Here is a 14,641-nt window from a genome sequence, read left to right as displayed (position 1 = left end):
CTAAAACAAATGTCAGAATGAATTGTTACTGATTGTGCTACTTTTGTTTTGTATTCCTATCTTGAATTCCTGCTTCTTACCTGACTTTGAACAATAGTTTCCTGTTAAACTTATGACTTTTATTTAAAGAGATATGATCCATGAGAGAGCTATAAAAATAAAGTTAAGGGTCATGAAAGATTTTCTTCCAATTGTTGAAGCTATGATCAGCCTTTGTAGGACATAACTATTATCCATATATACTTCTTATTTTGCAACAGTTTTAAATGTCTGTTTATCTGAAGTATCTATATAGGTTTATGGTGTATATTATTTAGAGATAACAAATATCATAAGGCCTCTAACCGACACCAATCCTGTGCATATGATCTCTTACACCAGCCTTGGCTAATTAACAGTTTCAGATGTACAGTGCATACATTTTCAGGAAAACTTATGCCTAAGTTCACAGTAAATATGGAGTTGTATGTAGCTCATGGAAACTGTAGATCTAAAGTACACAGTATTCTATTATGATCCATAAATTGTCCATACACAAGATGCAGGGTCCTGCAAAGTATGCCATTTTTTTTTATCAGGAAGGTGTAGCTCTCGGGCTTCTGGAAGTGTGCCAGTTTAGCCCTCATTTGAATATTCCTGTCTAATAGTTAACTTTCTTAATTTCCAGGATATTGGGTCTGAGTTATATTTTTCCAAGTTCTCAGGTAGCTGCACATAAAAGATACCTCCATTTTCATTGCAACAATACAGTCTACCTTAATCTATTGGCCTGTTTTTTACCCAGACGTTTATGATCGTATAGTAAATCGCTCTCTTTTCCCACTCCCCCTTTCAGTATTTGATATTCAATGGCTGGAAACGGAGCTATCAAGTGGCTGAAATGAATATGAACACTATCTTAGAAGAGATTCTGATTAAAAGATCACAACAGAAGAAAAGGACATCTCCGTTAAATTACAAAGAGAGGCTGTTTGTGCTTACAAACTCAATGTTGACATACTATGAAGGTCGAGCAGAGGTAGGAGATAAGGTTTTATATTCCATCACCTTTGTTCTTTATTGAGAGAAATGCTTGCTTTTTTGTATTAATGGTTTTCTTCCTGCAATATATTGAACCTTGTCTGTTCTGGGAGGTGTGATGGCTGTATGTAACATCACTTGTTGTTTCTCTGACTGATAGCACAGAGTTATGGAGGTGTAAATGGTAAAGCAATTACAAAGTAAATGTAAACAAAGATCTAATCAAAGTCTCTGTCAACTATTAATCTCTAAAATTATTATAATCTCTCTGAGAAGCATTTAAACCAGGATGGTAATCTCAGCCTCCTGAGTACTGTGTGAGAGAGGCTTAAGCTACAGTAGGAACTTTAATGGTACCCCATTTCCTACAGGACACTAGTGCTACACCCCTTGTTGGGCCTCACAGACGTCTTCACCTACAGAGTCAGTACAGGACCTCACATAAGTGCTGCCCCTAACCCTCTCCCCAGGAACACACAAAAACCTCTCACCTGAGTTAGGTGGTTTAGGTCTGCAATCCAGGATAGCAGACACTGTTCAAGATAAAGGGTAGAGACTGGCTTCTACTTTTTTGGTAATCTGCCCATTTTTTACTTTGCGTCTTCCCACAATTTTCACTTTGTGCCAGAAGGACTGACAAGTTCTTTCACAGTTCATTGGGAAAGAACCATAAAGGTCTGTACAAAAACCAATGGGGTTATGCGTTCAGATGTTCTAGCAACTCACATTTGGGAGAGCTGCACCAGTGAGGACACTGTAACATGGTATGATTTTGCACTATGGCTATTCACACACAGACTAGGCAGGGTGCTGATCACCTGGGCTAACCCTGCAATGAAGAGTTGCACCAAGGAGAGAGGCACCAGTTGCATACACAGAGTACACAGGCAGGCTACATTACAGCAGCATCACTGTGTTTGCTCATACAGTATTATATACAAAAGAAAAAAACAACAAATGGTCTGGTAGCACTTTATAGACTAACAAAACATGTAGATGGTATCCTGAGCTTTCGTGGGCACAGCCCACTTCTTCAGATGACCAGAGTTAACTTTTGTTAACTATACAAAAGACTAAATGAAAAGAACATTGAGATGGTGAAGTCAAGCGTTTTGCAGAAGTTGGGAAAGATGGTGATTAAAATTGCTTGTCAGTTGTACAACCCCATGTAGACTTTTCCCCTCTTATGACAGACTTACCTTCCTTTTGAAGTTATCTAATGTAAATATTGAGTGAAACAGCATTTGATGTGAATAACACAGATTAACTAAATTGTGCTCTCCTTTATATTAGTATACTAATTTAAGCACAGTTACTGAAATGAAGCAGAAACAACAAGCTTGTTCTTTGCTACACTGGCAGCTGGACCACTGTCAGCCCCAATTAGCTATGGTCAGCAAAAAGTCATTTTTGTGGTTTAGACAAATCCTCTGATTCTCACACTCAAGTGATCTCTAGAATCATTTTTATTGGATAGCCTGAACCTGATATTGACAAAAGCATTTTCAAAATCAATGACTGGATTCTCCGTTCTGCTTAGATCACTTTGTGCAGTTTAAGCGGCAGAAACTAGTCTTAAATGGCTGGAGATAGCCAGTGGAGAATTCCTTTTGTTCCGCAGAAAGGGATCTAGAGGTCATAGTAGACCATAAGCAAAATATGAGTCAACAGTGTAAAGTTGCAAAAATAACCAACATTAATTCTGGAATGCATTAGCAGGCGTGTTGTAAGCAAGACATGAGAAGTAATTCATCCATTCTATTCTGTGCTGATTATGTTGGTCCAATTCTGGGATCAACATTTCAGGAAATATGTGGACAAATTGGAAAAAAATCCAGAGAAGCGCAACAAAAATGATTAAAGGTCTAAAAAACATGACCTATGGGAGAAGATTGAAAGAATTGGGTTTGTTTAGTCTGGAAAAGAGAAGACTGAGAGGGGATGTGATAACAGCTTTCATGTAGCTAAAAGGTTGTTACAAGGAAGAGGGAGAAAATATTCTCATTAACCTCTGATGATAGCACAAGAAGAAATGAGTTTAAATAGAAGCATGAGGGGTTTAGGTTGGACTTTAGGAAATACTTCCTAACTACTAGGATGGTTAAGCAATGGAATAAATTGCCTAGTGAAGTTGTGGAATCATCACTAGGAGATTTTTAAGAGTAGGTTAGAAAAACCCCTATCGGGGCTGGTCTAGATGATGCTTGTTCCTGCCATGAGTGCAAGGGACTGGATTCAATGACCTCTTGAAGCTTCTTCCACTCCTATGATTCTGTGATTCCACTTGCAGAAAGTTGGTGGAGGTGGCTCAGTTGCCTCTTGAACCAGCTGTCCCATCCTGGGTGTGTAAGAAGAAGAAAGGGTACAACAGGGAGGTTCAAAGGCACAGTGGAGTGGAGCCCCATTGTGGTGGATCCTCCCCTGGATTACAGCATATTACAAAGTTTACATCCAAGCCAGGTTTTACAGTAGGCCACTTGCTGCTTTAACTTCCACTGGGGGTATGCAGCCAAAGACCAGAAAGCTTCAAGCTGACCCTAGCAGCCGCCATTCTCCACTACTGAGCAGATCTCAGACATACTGGAGGTTCAAGGCCCAGATGTATACTTGTATTACTATATTGACTATGTAGTTACCAGGTGTACTTGTGTTGGGACATGGATTAATCTCTCCATTTTCTGTTCATGTGGCTCTGGTTTCAAAAGTTTCTTCGAACAGTTACCTAACCATGCATGCCTTGTCTCACTCAGTTAATTTCACCATTATTTTGAGCCAGAAATTAATGCCTTTTACTGCTCACCCTGAGGAACCTGTCTTTTTTGTCTGAAATTCTTTTGGATGCTAATTGGGCTTCCATTGATTTGACTCAATCTGCATTCTCTGTGGATTCTAAATTTGGAAAGGCAGGATGCATTTTTTAGTAATTTCCATTTAACAATATCTCTACTCTATATTAAATAGAGATTATTAATATATGAAGGTAGCTCTGAAACACTGATATTAGAGGTCCTTTGTGTTGCTAAATAAATGAAGTGGAAGAGAGTCTGTTTTCAGGTTTCTAGCAGAGGTTATAGATCTTTGTCTACAGTAAGTTAGTTGATGGTATATCTGTAAACTAGATCATGTCACATCTGATGATTCAATATTAAAATAGTCACAGTGCTTCTAGTTATTATATCTTACTGTATTTGAATATAATAGTTGAAGGGTTACTTCTCAATCAGTTATGTGGTTGAAATACAAAGGTTGAATTTTGTTGATGAAGGAGAGATATGGATATAGCATAGAGCTAAGCTAAGGATTAAGGTTGATGTTCACAGTTAAGATTGATGAGTAAGACTGGGCAATTATCAAGAGGATATCGTAATATCTGCGTTCAGTTACAGTGGTATCAGTGTAACGCATTGTGATGCATTAAATAACTCTGGGCCATCATCTACTTCTGGATGCACATACACAACTCCCCAAATAGCCTATAAGGCTGAGGTCTGAAATCCTGACTCAGGCTACGTCTAGACTGCAGAGTTTTTGCGCAAAAATGACTGTTTTTGCACAAAAACTCGCAGAGCAAGTCCACACTGCAAGCGCATTTTTGCACAAGAAAATTGACAGTAAATCAGAAGAAGAGAGGGATTTTTGAACAATAGTTGTTCCTCTTTCTACGAGCTCTTGTTCAAAAAGGTGTGTAAGGATGGGAAATGGGGGTTTTTTTTGCACAAAAACAGCCTATGGAAAGAAGCACAGGTGCCCTGGTGGCCATTCTGTTAATGGCAATCAGAGCTTTCTTGCGAGAGAGCGTCTTTCAGTCTGGACGCTCTCTTGCACAAAAGCGCATCGCTTTTCCCATGTGCTTTTGCAGTGTGGAAGATCTCTTCTGCAAAAAGCTTTTTGCGCAAGAAGCCTGCAGTCTACACATAGCCTCAGTGGGTGTTTTCCTGAGGAATTACCAAGTAAAAAATGAATGAGGAGCCTACAACTTGACTTCAGTTGAATGACTGGGTCAGTCCCTTAAAAAGAACTCAGTTAATGTGCACAAGAGAAATGGATTGTTCGTGACTATACATAAACAAAGTTAGATACAGAAGTGGAAAATTTTATATATATAACAACAAAAGGCAGCCAACCATGGAAACATTTATTCTTGTAATGCTAGTGTGATTTCTAATGAATTGTACTGTATGCAGTCATCAGTTGGAGTACATTTGATCCTTCACATCAAGTTATGCAGAAAACAGATTTTATTCTTGGTTTGACATGTCTTACCTATAATAATGTGTCGTAATGCTATTTAAATAATGAAAGCTGTCTAATAACTATAATGTATTAAATAAAACAGTGTTTTCATGTGTTATTTTATCTGTTCTTAACCTGCTAATTGTGTCTTTATATCTATCCTTAAGCAACTTAGTCAGAACAAACTTATCAGGACAGTGGTACAACATATTCATGGTGAATCTGCATTCTACTGTCCTCTAACAATGTAAAAGTATTAATTAAGACACAGGCACTGTAAAAAGCTGTTGAAATTGAGATGATGTGCAGAGCTTAAGTGTGTTTTTGTGGTGGATAGGGGTGAGTGTCACAGACCTGTTCAGAAATAAGTAAAATATTGAGATTGTTGCTGAGAAGCACCCTTCAAATATTATCTTTACCAAAGCTGCTGCTGCTACCAGAGAGCCTTTCCACTTAACTCATTATCTAATCATGTCACTAGTGCTTTATCAGTTAAACAAATCTGCATCATCAGGAAAAAGGGAACGTTTTGCAGATTAGTTTAAGCAGACAGTTTTTTAAAAGGGAAACCACATACAGTACACTGCATGAAACTGCATGAAACTTTGGGGAGGGAAAATTAGAGCCACGTATGCTTGGGCAAAGCGTTAGATTTATGAATAGTACCCAGGCAATTTTTGCGTTCTTAGTAAGCAGATAGAATCTTTGTTTTAAAGTTAAATTTCTTGAAGATATCCTGCTTTTAGAGAATTGGGAGAACAAAGAGCTTTATTTAAAGTGAAAAAGGACACAAAAAAGCTCAATAATGGAAATACACCAAAGAAAGGTTTAGCTTAATATACTGTGATGAGAAATGTAAGAACTAGTTAGAAAGGAAGGATGTTCTGTTATGGTTAAAGATGGCTTCCATTCTTGGCTGTATTGCTCAGATACTGTGAAATTATTGTGTGGGTGTTGGAAGATCGCATGACTACCTTACAGTATTGTACTAGCGACACAGAAGTAAATCAGTGACTGATTAAAATCCCCCAAACTCCACTAATCTCTTACGGGTTGAACACTGTGTCAGTTTTGGAAAGAAACTTTACAGTCAATTTTCACATTGCAAAAGTGGCCAATTGGAATTGAAGATGATAGAAAATTTTCTGCAGATTTGCTCATCACACATGCACTAGAGATGGAAGTTGGAGAAAATGACCATTGTCCCCCGTTTTAAAACTTGAGCATGTTCACAGATGGGGATGCCAGTTAAGTAGTGTGGGCAGCTGCTCCCTTGAGGAGCACCCCTGGATTGCAAATGCCTACAGGTTCACTTGAGCATGAAGGACAGGCAGCCTGCTAGTGCTTTGAGCAGACCCCAGAGTTTCTTAAGAAGCCTGTTCTCACAGTAGAGCCATGACAGTGCTGTCAGCCACCGTTGCTCTGGGTGGGAGAAGGCACAAGTAAATCAATGCACCCTCTGCACTTACAGCTGGTGAGTGGGAACACTGGGAAGATGGGGTGGAATGAGAATCCACCTTCATTGCTTTCTGTATGGGTTCACAATGGGATTTAAAACATTACATTGCTGAATTTTGCAATGCTTAACTTTCAGGCACCTTGTAATCATGGAACAGTGCAAGGACCCTCAAACCTAGGCTCCCAGTACAATGAGTAGGGAGAGTCGGATGCATAAGAATGTATCTGGGCAGAGCTCATTCCTACTGGTGGCCCTGCCTAGGGAAAATCCACTGCTCTGCTGCTTCCTACCTCCCAGTCATTACTCAGGATGATGTGGCCACAAGAGAAGCCATTGGTGATTGCATGCGGCTATGGTGGCTGCACTGAGAAACAGTGATCTAGATAATTACTACATTATGTTTTATAAATTGCAGCTGGATTCACTGACTGCTATGTATCCTCTTCAGATGTCTTGAAAATATAATATAGCAGAGGTGTTTTGATGAGGAAACAAACTAGAGAAACTAAGATGCTTTTATGATGAAAATATCCCCAAATACACAATCCACAGAGCCCAGGATCAGCTGGGCAGTCCCTAGCTGACCCTGGGCTCCACGGCAACTGCCACTTTGAAATGCCTGAGGCAGCATTTTAAAGAGGCAGCCGTGAAGCCCAGTGTCAGTTGGGGACTACCAGATGATCCTGGGCTCCCGTGGCAGCAGAACTCAGGGTCAGCTGGGTCAGCTGATCCCAGGCTCCTAATGTGCTGCCCCTCTGAGGTGCCGGGGTGGCGTTTTCAAGGGGCAGCGTGATGCAGAGCCCGGGATCAGCTGGGGACTTTAGCTGATCCTAGGCTCACACTGAAGATTGCATTACAATCCTAATCTCTATAGATTTCTACTGATCAGTCTTGATTTCTCCTGTAGGATCAGTAGCCATAGGAACTGATACACCTGTAGACCCTTTCCTCTATTCCAAATCATAAGGATTGGAAATATTAGGAACTTTTTGAAAGTTTGCAACTCTAGTTTCCACCACTGCCTGCAGGAGCTGGAGAGAGGCCACGACACTGACTGGCACAGCTCTTTTAGATAGGTTGAAATGCAAATGTGTGTTGCATGCTCCACAAGGATAGAAACAGTCACCCCCAAAGCAGACATAGTGCTTCCTGGAGCTCTTGTTGGGTTGAGTCCATGAATTTCTCAGTGCAAGGATGTGGCTTTATTCCACAATCCCAATCTATTCCGTTACATATAATTTAGATTTTTGTGTTATTTAGCACATTTTTATGCAACTGGGCATAGTTACTTTCACCCACAGTAGTTTTTTTCCAGCATTATTTAGCAAACGAAGTAAGAAATCAGAATTATGGAACTGCTATCAGGATATGTGAGGGGAAACAACTCATTTGTAGAGGTATTTAGAGGAGTATGAGTTTACATTTGAGTGAATACCAGACACTGCAACGATATAAACAATAAAGAAATAAGTGAATCTTCAGGATCTCATATTTAAGTGCAATATGAAGATGCTATTTTTAACAATCACTTTTTATCGAGTATATTTTGGTTATTCCTCTCCCAAACAGTTGATGAGACCTTTCAAAAGTCATGACATTTTATATCAGGAACTCTCAAATATTTTTCATGCTATAAAACATCTAAATCTGGAGATTTTATCTTGAAAATCCACATTTCCAATCCACAATTGTGTAACGTCCCTATGATGACTACTGTAATTGTTTCCACACAGTAAATAGTATTAGAAAAAGATTTACTTCTTTTATTGCAATTTAGTAGCTGAAGACAAGCAAGAGCCAGCATCACGTGACTAGCCAACTCTGACTGAACCACCAGCAAATCTTCCTTCAGCTCACAATTTGAGAACCACCGTTTGCTATATCAGTAACAGTTCTACCTACATTGCCAAGATATCAGTGTTATCCTACTGTTAGAGCTCCCTGTTCAGTGTGAGCAATGAGAAAATCAAGCAGCTATGTCATATGTGAAGTCCCTCTCCCAGATCCTGCACTCTCTTCTACACTGATCCTCCAGGTCACAACCCCCGCCCAGACCTGGCACCTCCTTCTCCACTCCATTCCCAGGTCATAACTCTCTCTTTCACCTAACCTTCATCCCAGCCTCTACACCTCCTCCATTAATATCACTTGACCACTTACCAAATTCTTGGAATGGCCCTCATCAACACTTATTGCCAATATATGTTTGGGGGACTAAAGACACCTGGAAATCATATGGATAAGTCTCAGCTAGTCCTCAATTCTGACCTACTCCCTATAATTCTTCACCAGACCCTTTCCAGAGATATAGCTCCTCTTCTCCCTCAAGAGCATAAGAGTTTACAGTCTAAATATAAGTTGAGACAAGAGGTATCCCCAATAGAAACAGATGGGTATTGTTTGTGGCGGGGGGGAGGAGGGTCAAGCAAAGTCTCACCAAGGGCTGGTGATGGGTTTAACAGCTATACTTTGTTTAGGATAAATGTAAGACACAAATAAGCTCTTCTATAGAATAAAGACATCTGAAATAATAGGAGCCACCAATCACACTGGCTGGAGCAGCTCCTGATCTTGTGTGCCAACTTCAGTGCAGACTGTCAAAAAGCAAAAACGTCAGACTGGTTATGTTTTCTATTCTTTGATTTCATCAGCCCAGTAACAAGTATGAACTCCCAGAACACTGTGATAGTCTTACCATGGAATCCCAGACAGTCCCCTGCTACATTCTAGTCCAGTGTTTCTCAAACTGCGCTCCGCGGAGCCCCAGAGCTCTGTGAGACATCTCCAGGGGCTCTGCAAGGTTGACAAACTGGAAACATCGCTAGATACAACACATACAGTCAGTGGACTGCTGGGACTCCGCATAAATTTTTACGCATGTAAAGGGCTCCAGAGCCCAAAAAGTTTGAGAACTGCTGTTCTAGTCTATCTTGCCATCCAAATAAGCTTGACTCTGTGGTTGACTGTCATTTTATACCAAAGATCACACAATATTCAGGTTACTCACAGTTCCAAAGGACCAGTCACTTATCCATTTGCATCTTAGATCTCACACAAAGACAACACTTAGTCAATCCTATAGTAAACTAACTAAGGATATAGGCCATGACCACACTACAAAGTTAAATTGACCTAAATTATGTTGGAATACAGCTGCTGCCAATTATTTCACTCTTGCATGTCTACACTTTGTTTCTTCTCTCAGCAATGTACTTCTTATCAGGAGCAATTGTATTGGCTGTACTGTCAGTGTGGGGGGCATTGTGGGATGGCTTTTGAAAGCCAGTAATAGTCTAAGATGTGTCTAAGGTGGTGTAGCAGGGCAGTTACTTTGGTGGAAGAGAGATTTTAAGCATAAATACCTCCATAGTTAGGTCAACCTAAGCTGCCTTGTGTTGACCTAATTCTGTAGGGTAAATCAGATCTTATTAACTAAGAAAAATACATAGTTATTGACAAGGTCAAAACAGATAAGCATAACACACAAACAAAGGAATTACAGTGAGGCTTCAAAAAGTAATAGGAATTTCTATTGTAAGCAAAGTCTGAATATGCTTTAGGGGCTAAATTAGGCAAAAAAGCCTGGGATTCCTGGCACTTGCTTAGAAATTCTCTCCCAACAGAGTTCAAACAACAAAAGAATAATAAATTTTCATTAACAGACATTAAAGCTGTGATGAATTCAAGCTTCCTTCTATTGAGTTGTAGGATTCAATAGTCCTGTCCATCAGGAATAATACTTTCTGTAGGAATCCAGCATTTTGCATTAGGTGAAGGGTTCCCTCACATTTGCTAAATTACATAGTTTCAGAACAAACATTTTACAGTTAGGGTGTGTCTAGACTACAAGGTTTTGTCAACAAAAGTCTACTTTTGTCGACAAAACTATATCTGTGTCTACACTACTGCCAAGTTCTGTCGACATAATGTCGACAGAACTCAGCGTTTTGTCGACGGCAGTAAACCTCATTCTATGAGGAATAATGCCTTTTGTCAACAGAGTTCTATTAACAGAAGGCGTTATTGCATCTACACTGTCCTTTGCATCTACACTCTCATGTCGACAAAGCGGCTTGCTTTGTCGACAGAATTGGATGTAGTCTAGATGCTCTTTGTCGACAGTATCTGTCGACAAAGCCTCTGTCGACAAAAGCCTGTAGTCTATACGTACCCACTGAGAGCAAACACATAAGCGCTACTTTATAGCATGGGATATTGAAGTTATAAATTAGATTAATGCCAGAAGCAACTTTCCAAGCTTTCCTTGTTTAGTTTAGAAAGAGAAGACTGAGAGAGGATATGAGAGCAGCTTTCAAGTATCTGAAAGGGTGTTACAAGGAGGAGGAAGAAAAATTGTTCTCTTTGGCCTCTGATGATAGGAGAAGAAGCAATGGGCTCAAACTGCAGGAAGGGAGGCTTAGGTTGGACATTAGGAAAAACTTCCTAACAGTCAGGGTGATTAAACACTGGAATAAATTGCCTAACGAGGCTGTGGAGTCTCCATTGCAGGAGATATTTAAGAGCAGGTTGGATAGACATCTCTCAGGGTTGATCTATTCTAGACAGTTCTTGGTCCTGCCATGAGGGCAGGGGACTGGACTTGATGATTTCTGGAGGTCCCTTCCAGTTCTAGTATTCTATGATTTTATGAAGTCTTGAAACATTATTATAAGAGTAATTTCTATTTTAACTAAACTGACTCATAGGTGAGCTAGATTGGTTGGCTAGATTGGTTGGTAAGGCTGGAGATGGTTGTCACGAGACAAATGGCTTGGTTATTGTCTTCGGTCCATCCCCTCCAGGGTCCCTAGTGTTGGCCGCTGGTGACAGACAGGCTACTGGGCTAGATGGACCTTTGGTCTGACCCAGTACGGCCATTCTAAGCTCAGGGCTCAGGGGTCTTAGTGGACCACGTTGATTTTCATGCAAACCTGCTCCTGCGTGGCCAGGCTGGCAGCTATCCTGCCCTAGACGGCCACTTTCCTGTGCCTAGTGCGGAGGTCGTGGATGAGGTCCACGATCTCCGCACTAGACCAGGCGGGCGCCCGCCTCTTGCAGACCCGGGCAGGCTCCCGGGAGCCGCCAGCCTGGTCCCGGGAAGAGGCGGAGGGCTGGGTGGCAGCGGGTGGCTGGCTCAAGCCGTGCCAGGTGCAGGGTTTGCTGGCTGGGTGCTGGCAGGCTTGCACCTGGCACGGGCACCGTAGCCAGCCTGTGCCCCTTTAAGGAGTCCGGGGCCAGGAGGGGGGCAGACGAGTTTCCCTGGTGGTGCCCAGAGTGGCCACCAGGGAAAGCTGGGGAGGGCTAGCCTGCTACTAGTTCGAATTAAGTGGCTACACAGCCCTTAATTCGAACTAGCTAATTCGAACTAGGCGTTAGTCCTCATAAAATGAGGTTTACCTAGTTCGAATTAAGCGCTCCGCTAGTTCGAATTAAGTTCGAACTAGCGGAGCGCTAGTGTAGCGCCTATCAAAGTTAATTCAAACTAACGTCTGTTAGTTCGAATTAACTTTGTAGTGTAGACATACCCTTAGTTTCTTGTCAATATGATTTAATTAGAGCACAGCAACTGTGGAGCTAATGTGCACTAAGGGCCTTGCCAGTGTGGACACTTCGAGAGTTACATTGCTGGGAGCTGTTTTACTATGCTCAAACTTGCCAGAGTGCATTTCAGACATGAAGAAGAGCTCTGTGTAAGCTGGACTGCTTGTCCCTTTTACCAACAAAAGTTTGCACAATAAAAGATGTTACCTCACCCACCTTATCTCTCGAAGGGTATGTCTGCACTACCACCCTAGTTCGAATTAGGGTGGTTAATGTAGGCAACCGAAGTTGCAAATGAAGCCAGGGATTTGAATTTCTCGTGCTTCATTTGCATCTTGCCGGGTGCTGCCATTTTTAAATGTCCGCTAGTTCGGACTCCGTGCCCGCGGCTACAGGCGGCACGGACTAGGTAGTTGGGATTAGGCTTCCGATTCTGAACTACCGGTACACCTTGTTCATGCAAATGAAGTCCAGGAAATTCAAATCCCGGGCTTCATTTGCAACTTCGGCTGCCTACATTAACCACCCTAGTTCGAACTAGGGTGGTAGTGTAGACATACGCGAATATAGCTTTTATCCTGCAAGGAGGCTCTAGACCAGTGGTCTCCAACCTTTCTAAGTGCAAGATCACTTTTTGAATTTAAGTGCAATGTAAGATCTACATCAAACCCGAATACCCTTGCCTCTTCATGCCCCTTCTCCAAGGCCTTGCCCCTATACTCTCTGTCCTTTCTTCCTCCCACCCTTTCACCAGGCAGGGGCAGAGGGTTGGGGCACAGGCTCTGGTCTTGGGCTAAGGGATTTGGAGTGTACGGAGGCTCTGAGCTGAGCCTGGGGCAGAGAATTGGTGTGTGTGGGTGTGGGGGAGTTCAGGGTCTCTAAAGGAGTTTAGTTCCAGGGGGCTCAAGGCTAGGACAGGGCCTTTGGGTAAAGAAGGGGGTTCATGACTGGGACAGGGGCTCAGAGCTGGCTCCAGCTGGACACTGCTTACCTCAGGTGACTCACCCCTGCCCTGGCCCTGCACTTCTTTCAAAAGCTGCCAGCAAACTCCTTCCATCCCAAGCCCTGTTGTGCTGTGCCTCCCCCGTCCTTCCTCCCCCCCCATTCTGTGGAGATAGAATACAGGGTAGAAGAGGGGGCACCCTGACATCAGTGCCCCCTCCTCTCTCTTCCCTGCTCTGTGCTGCAAGCAGGAGGCTCCCAAGGGAACGGGGAGCTCCAAGGCAAAGGGCAGGAGATGCGCAGCAGTGTGGGGAGGGGCAGCTGAAGTGCTGTGCTTTGTAGCCCTTGGCTAAATCAGTGACGATCCCCTGTCAGAGGCTCCAAGATCTACCAGTAGATCCCGATCACCTGGTTGGTGACCACTGCTCTAGACCAGCTGTGGCCAAACCGTAGTGCGGCTCTTGCCCCCCAAAAGTGCAGTTTGTGAAGCCACTCCTGTGCCCGCACCCCCGCCAGCTCCCTCCCAGCCCCTGGCTTCCCTGTGCTTACCGGGTTGGAGCTGCGGGGTTTTAAAAATGGTGCCCATGATGGCACCCGTCTTAAAGGAATGGCTTCCTTTAAAAAAAATTTTTTTTTTAAATTTGTGTTTGCTTGACAATTCTGTTCTGGGGGCTTTTTTTTTTGCTTGACAATTCTGGTGTGTCTTTCTGCATTTTTTCTGCCACTGTTTCAGCTCTCGTTGTTAAACGGGTTGGCCACCCCTGCTCTAGATATGTATACTATCATACCATGTTCATAGGACACCTCAAAACAGTTTTGTTCTTCCCCATGTCCCTCTCTGATAATAATCTGTCCACTCCACCAAGGCTGACCCCATCTGATAGCTGAGCTTTTCTCTTTTTTAAAGCTCTCTCACCAAGTGTAGTATGCCTCATGGGTAGGGTGGGGATTTCTGAGCTCATAGCCTTTTCCTGTTGAGTTTGGGGTTTGTATCTCAGTAGCCATCAGTATAAAACACTTATGCAAATACTTTTACTGGACTTAAATTAAAGGAATGTGCTGAAGCTAATCCTTCTATAAAGTTTGCTAAACTAAGGCTATATGTACATTACCTCTTTTGTCAGTATAACTTAGGTTTCTTGGGTGTGGGAAAAAACCCCACAGGCAGCATAAGTTATACCATAAAAAGCACTGGTGCAGATGATGCTAGGTTGACAGGAGAGCTTCTCCTATTAACATAGCTACTGCTGCTCATGGAGGTGGTTTTATTAGGTCCATGGGAGAGCTCTCTCCTGTCACTATAGAGTGGCCACAGAATGATTTTACAATGGTGTAGCTGTATCAGTACAGATATAAGCTTGTTAGTGCAAACTTGACCTAAAAATCTCAATACCTTTATAACATTATGGCATAGTCACTTTCATAGAAAATATTGAACCTTAAAAA

General features: G+C 42.2%; 1 protein-coding gene across 2 annotated transcripts in view; it reads left to right on the top strand.

The window, feature by feature from the left end:
* Positions 1-14,641, top strand: part of TEC (tec protein tyrosine kinase) — a 102,754-nt gene that overhangs the window by 25,159 nt on the left and 62,954 nt on the right. For both annotated transcript variants that reach the window (XM_006113450.5, XM_025179918.3), the window contains exon 2: positions 836-1,018. In XM_006113450.5, the coding sequence (XP_006113512.2) occupies positions 836-1,018 (183 nt within the window). The remainder of the gene's footprint in view (positions 1-835; positions 1,019-14,641) is intronic.

This window comes from Pelodiscus sinensis, chromosome 4 (assembly GCF_052426305.1).
Source record: "Pelodiscus sinensis isolate ZL-2025 chromosome 4, ASM5242630v1, whole genome shotgun sequence".
Lineage (NCBI taxonomy): Eukaryota > Metazoa > Chordata > Testudines > Trionychidae > Pelodiscus > Pelodiscus sinensis.
This window is presented reverse-complemented; position numbering and strand designations above follow the sequence as displayed.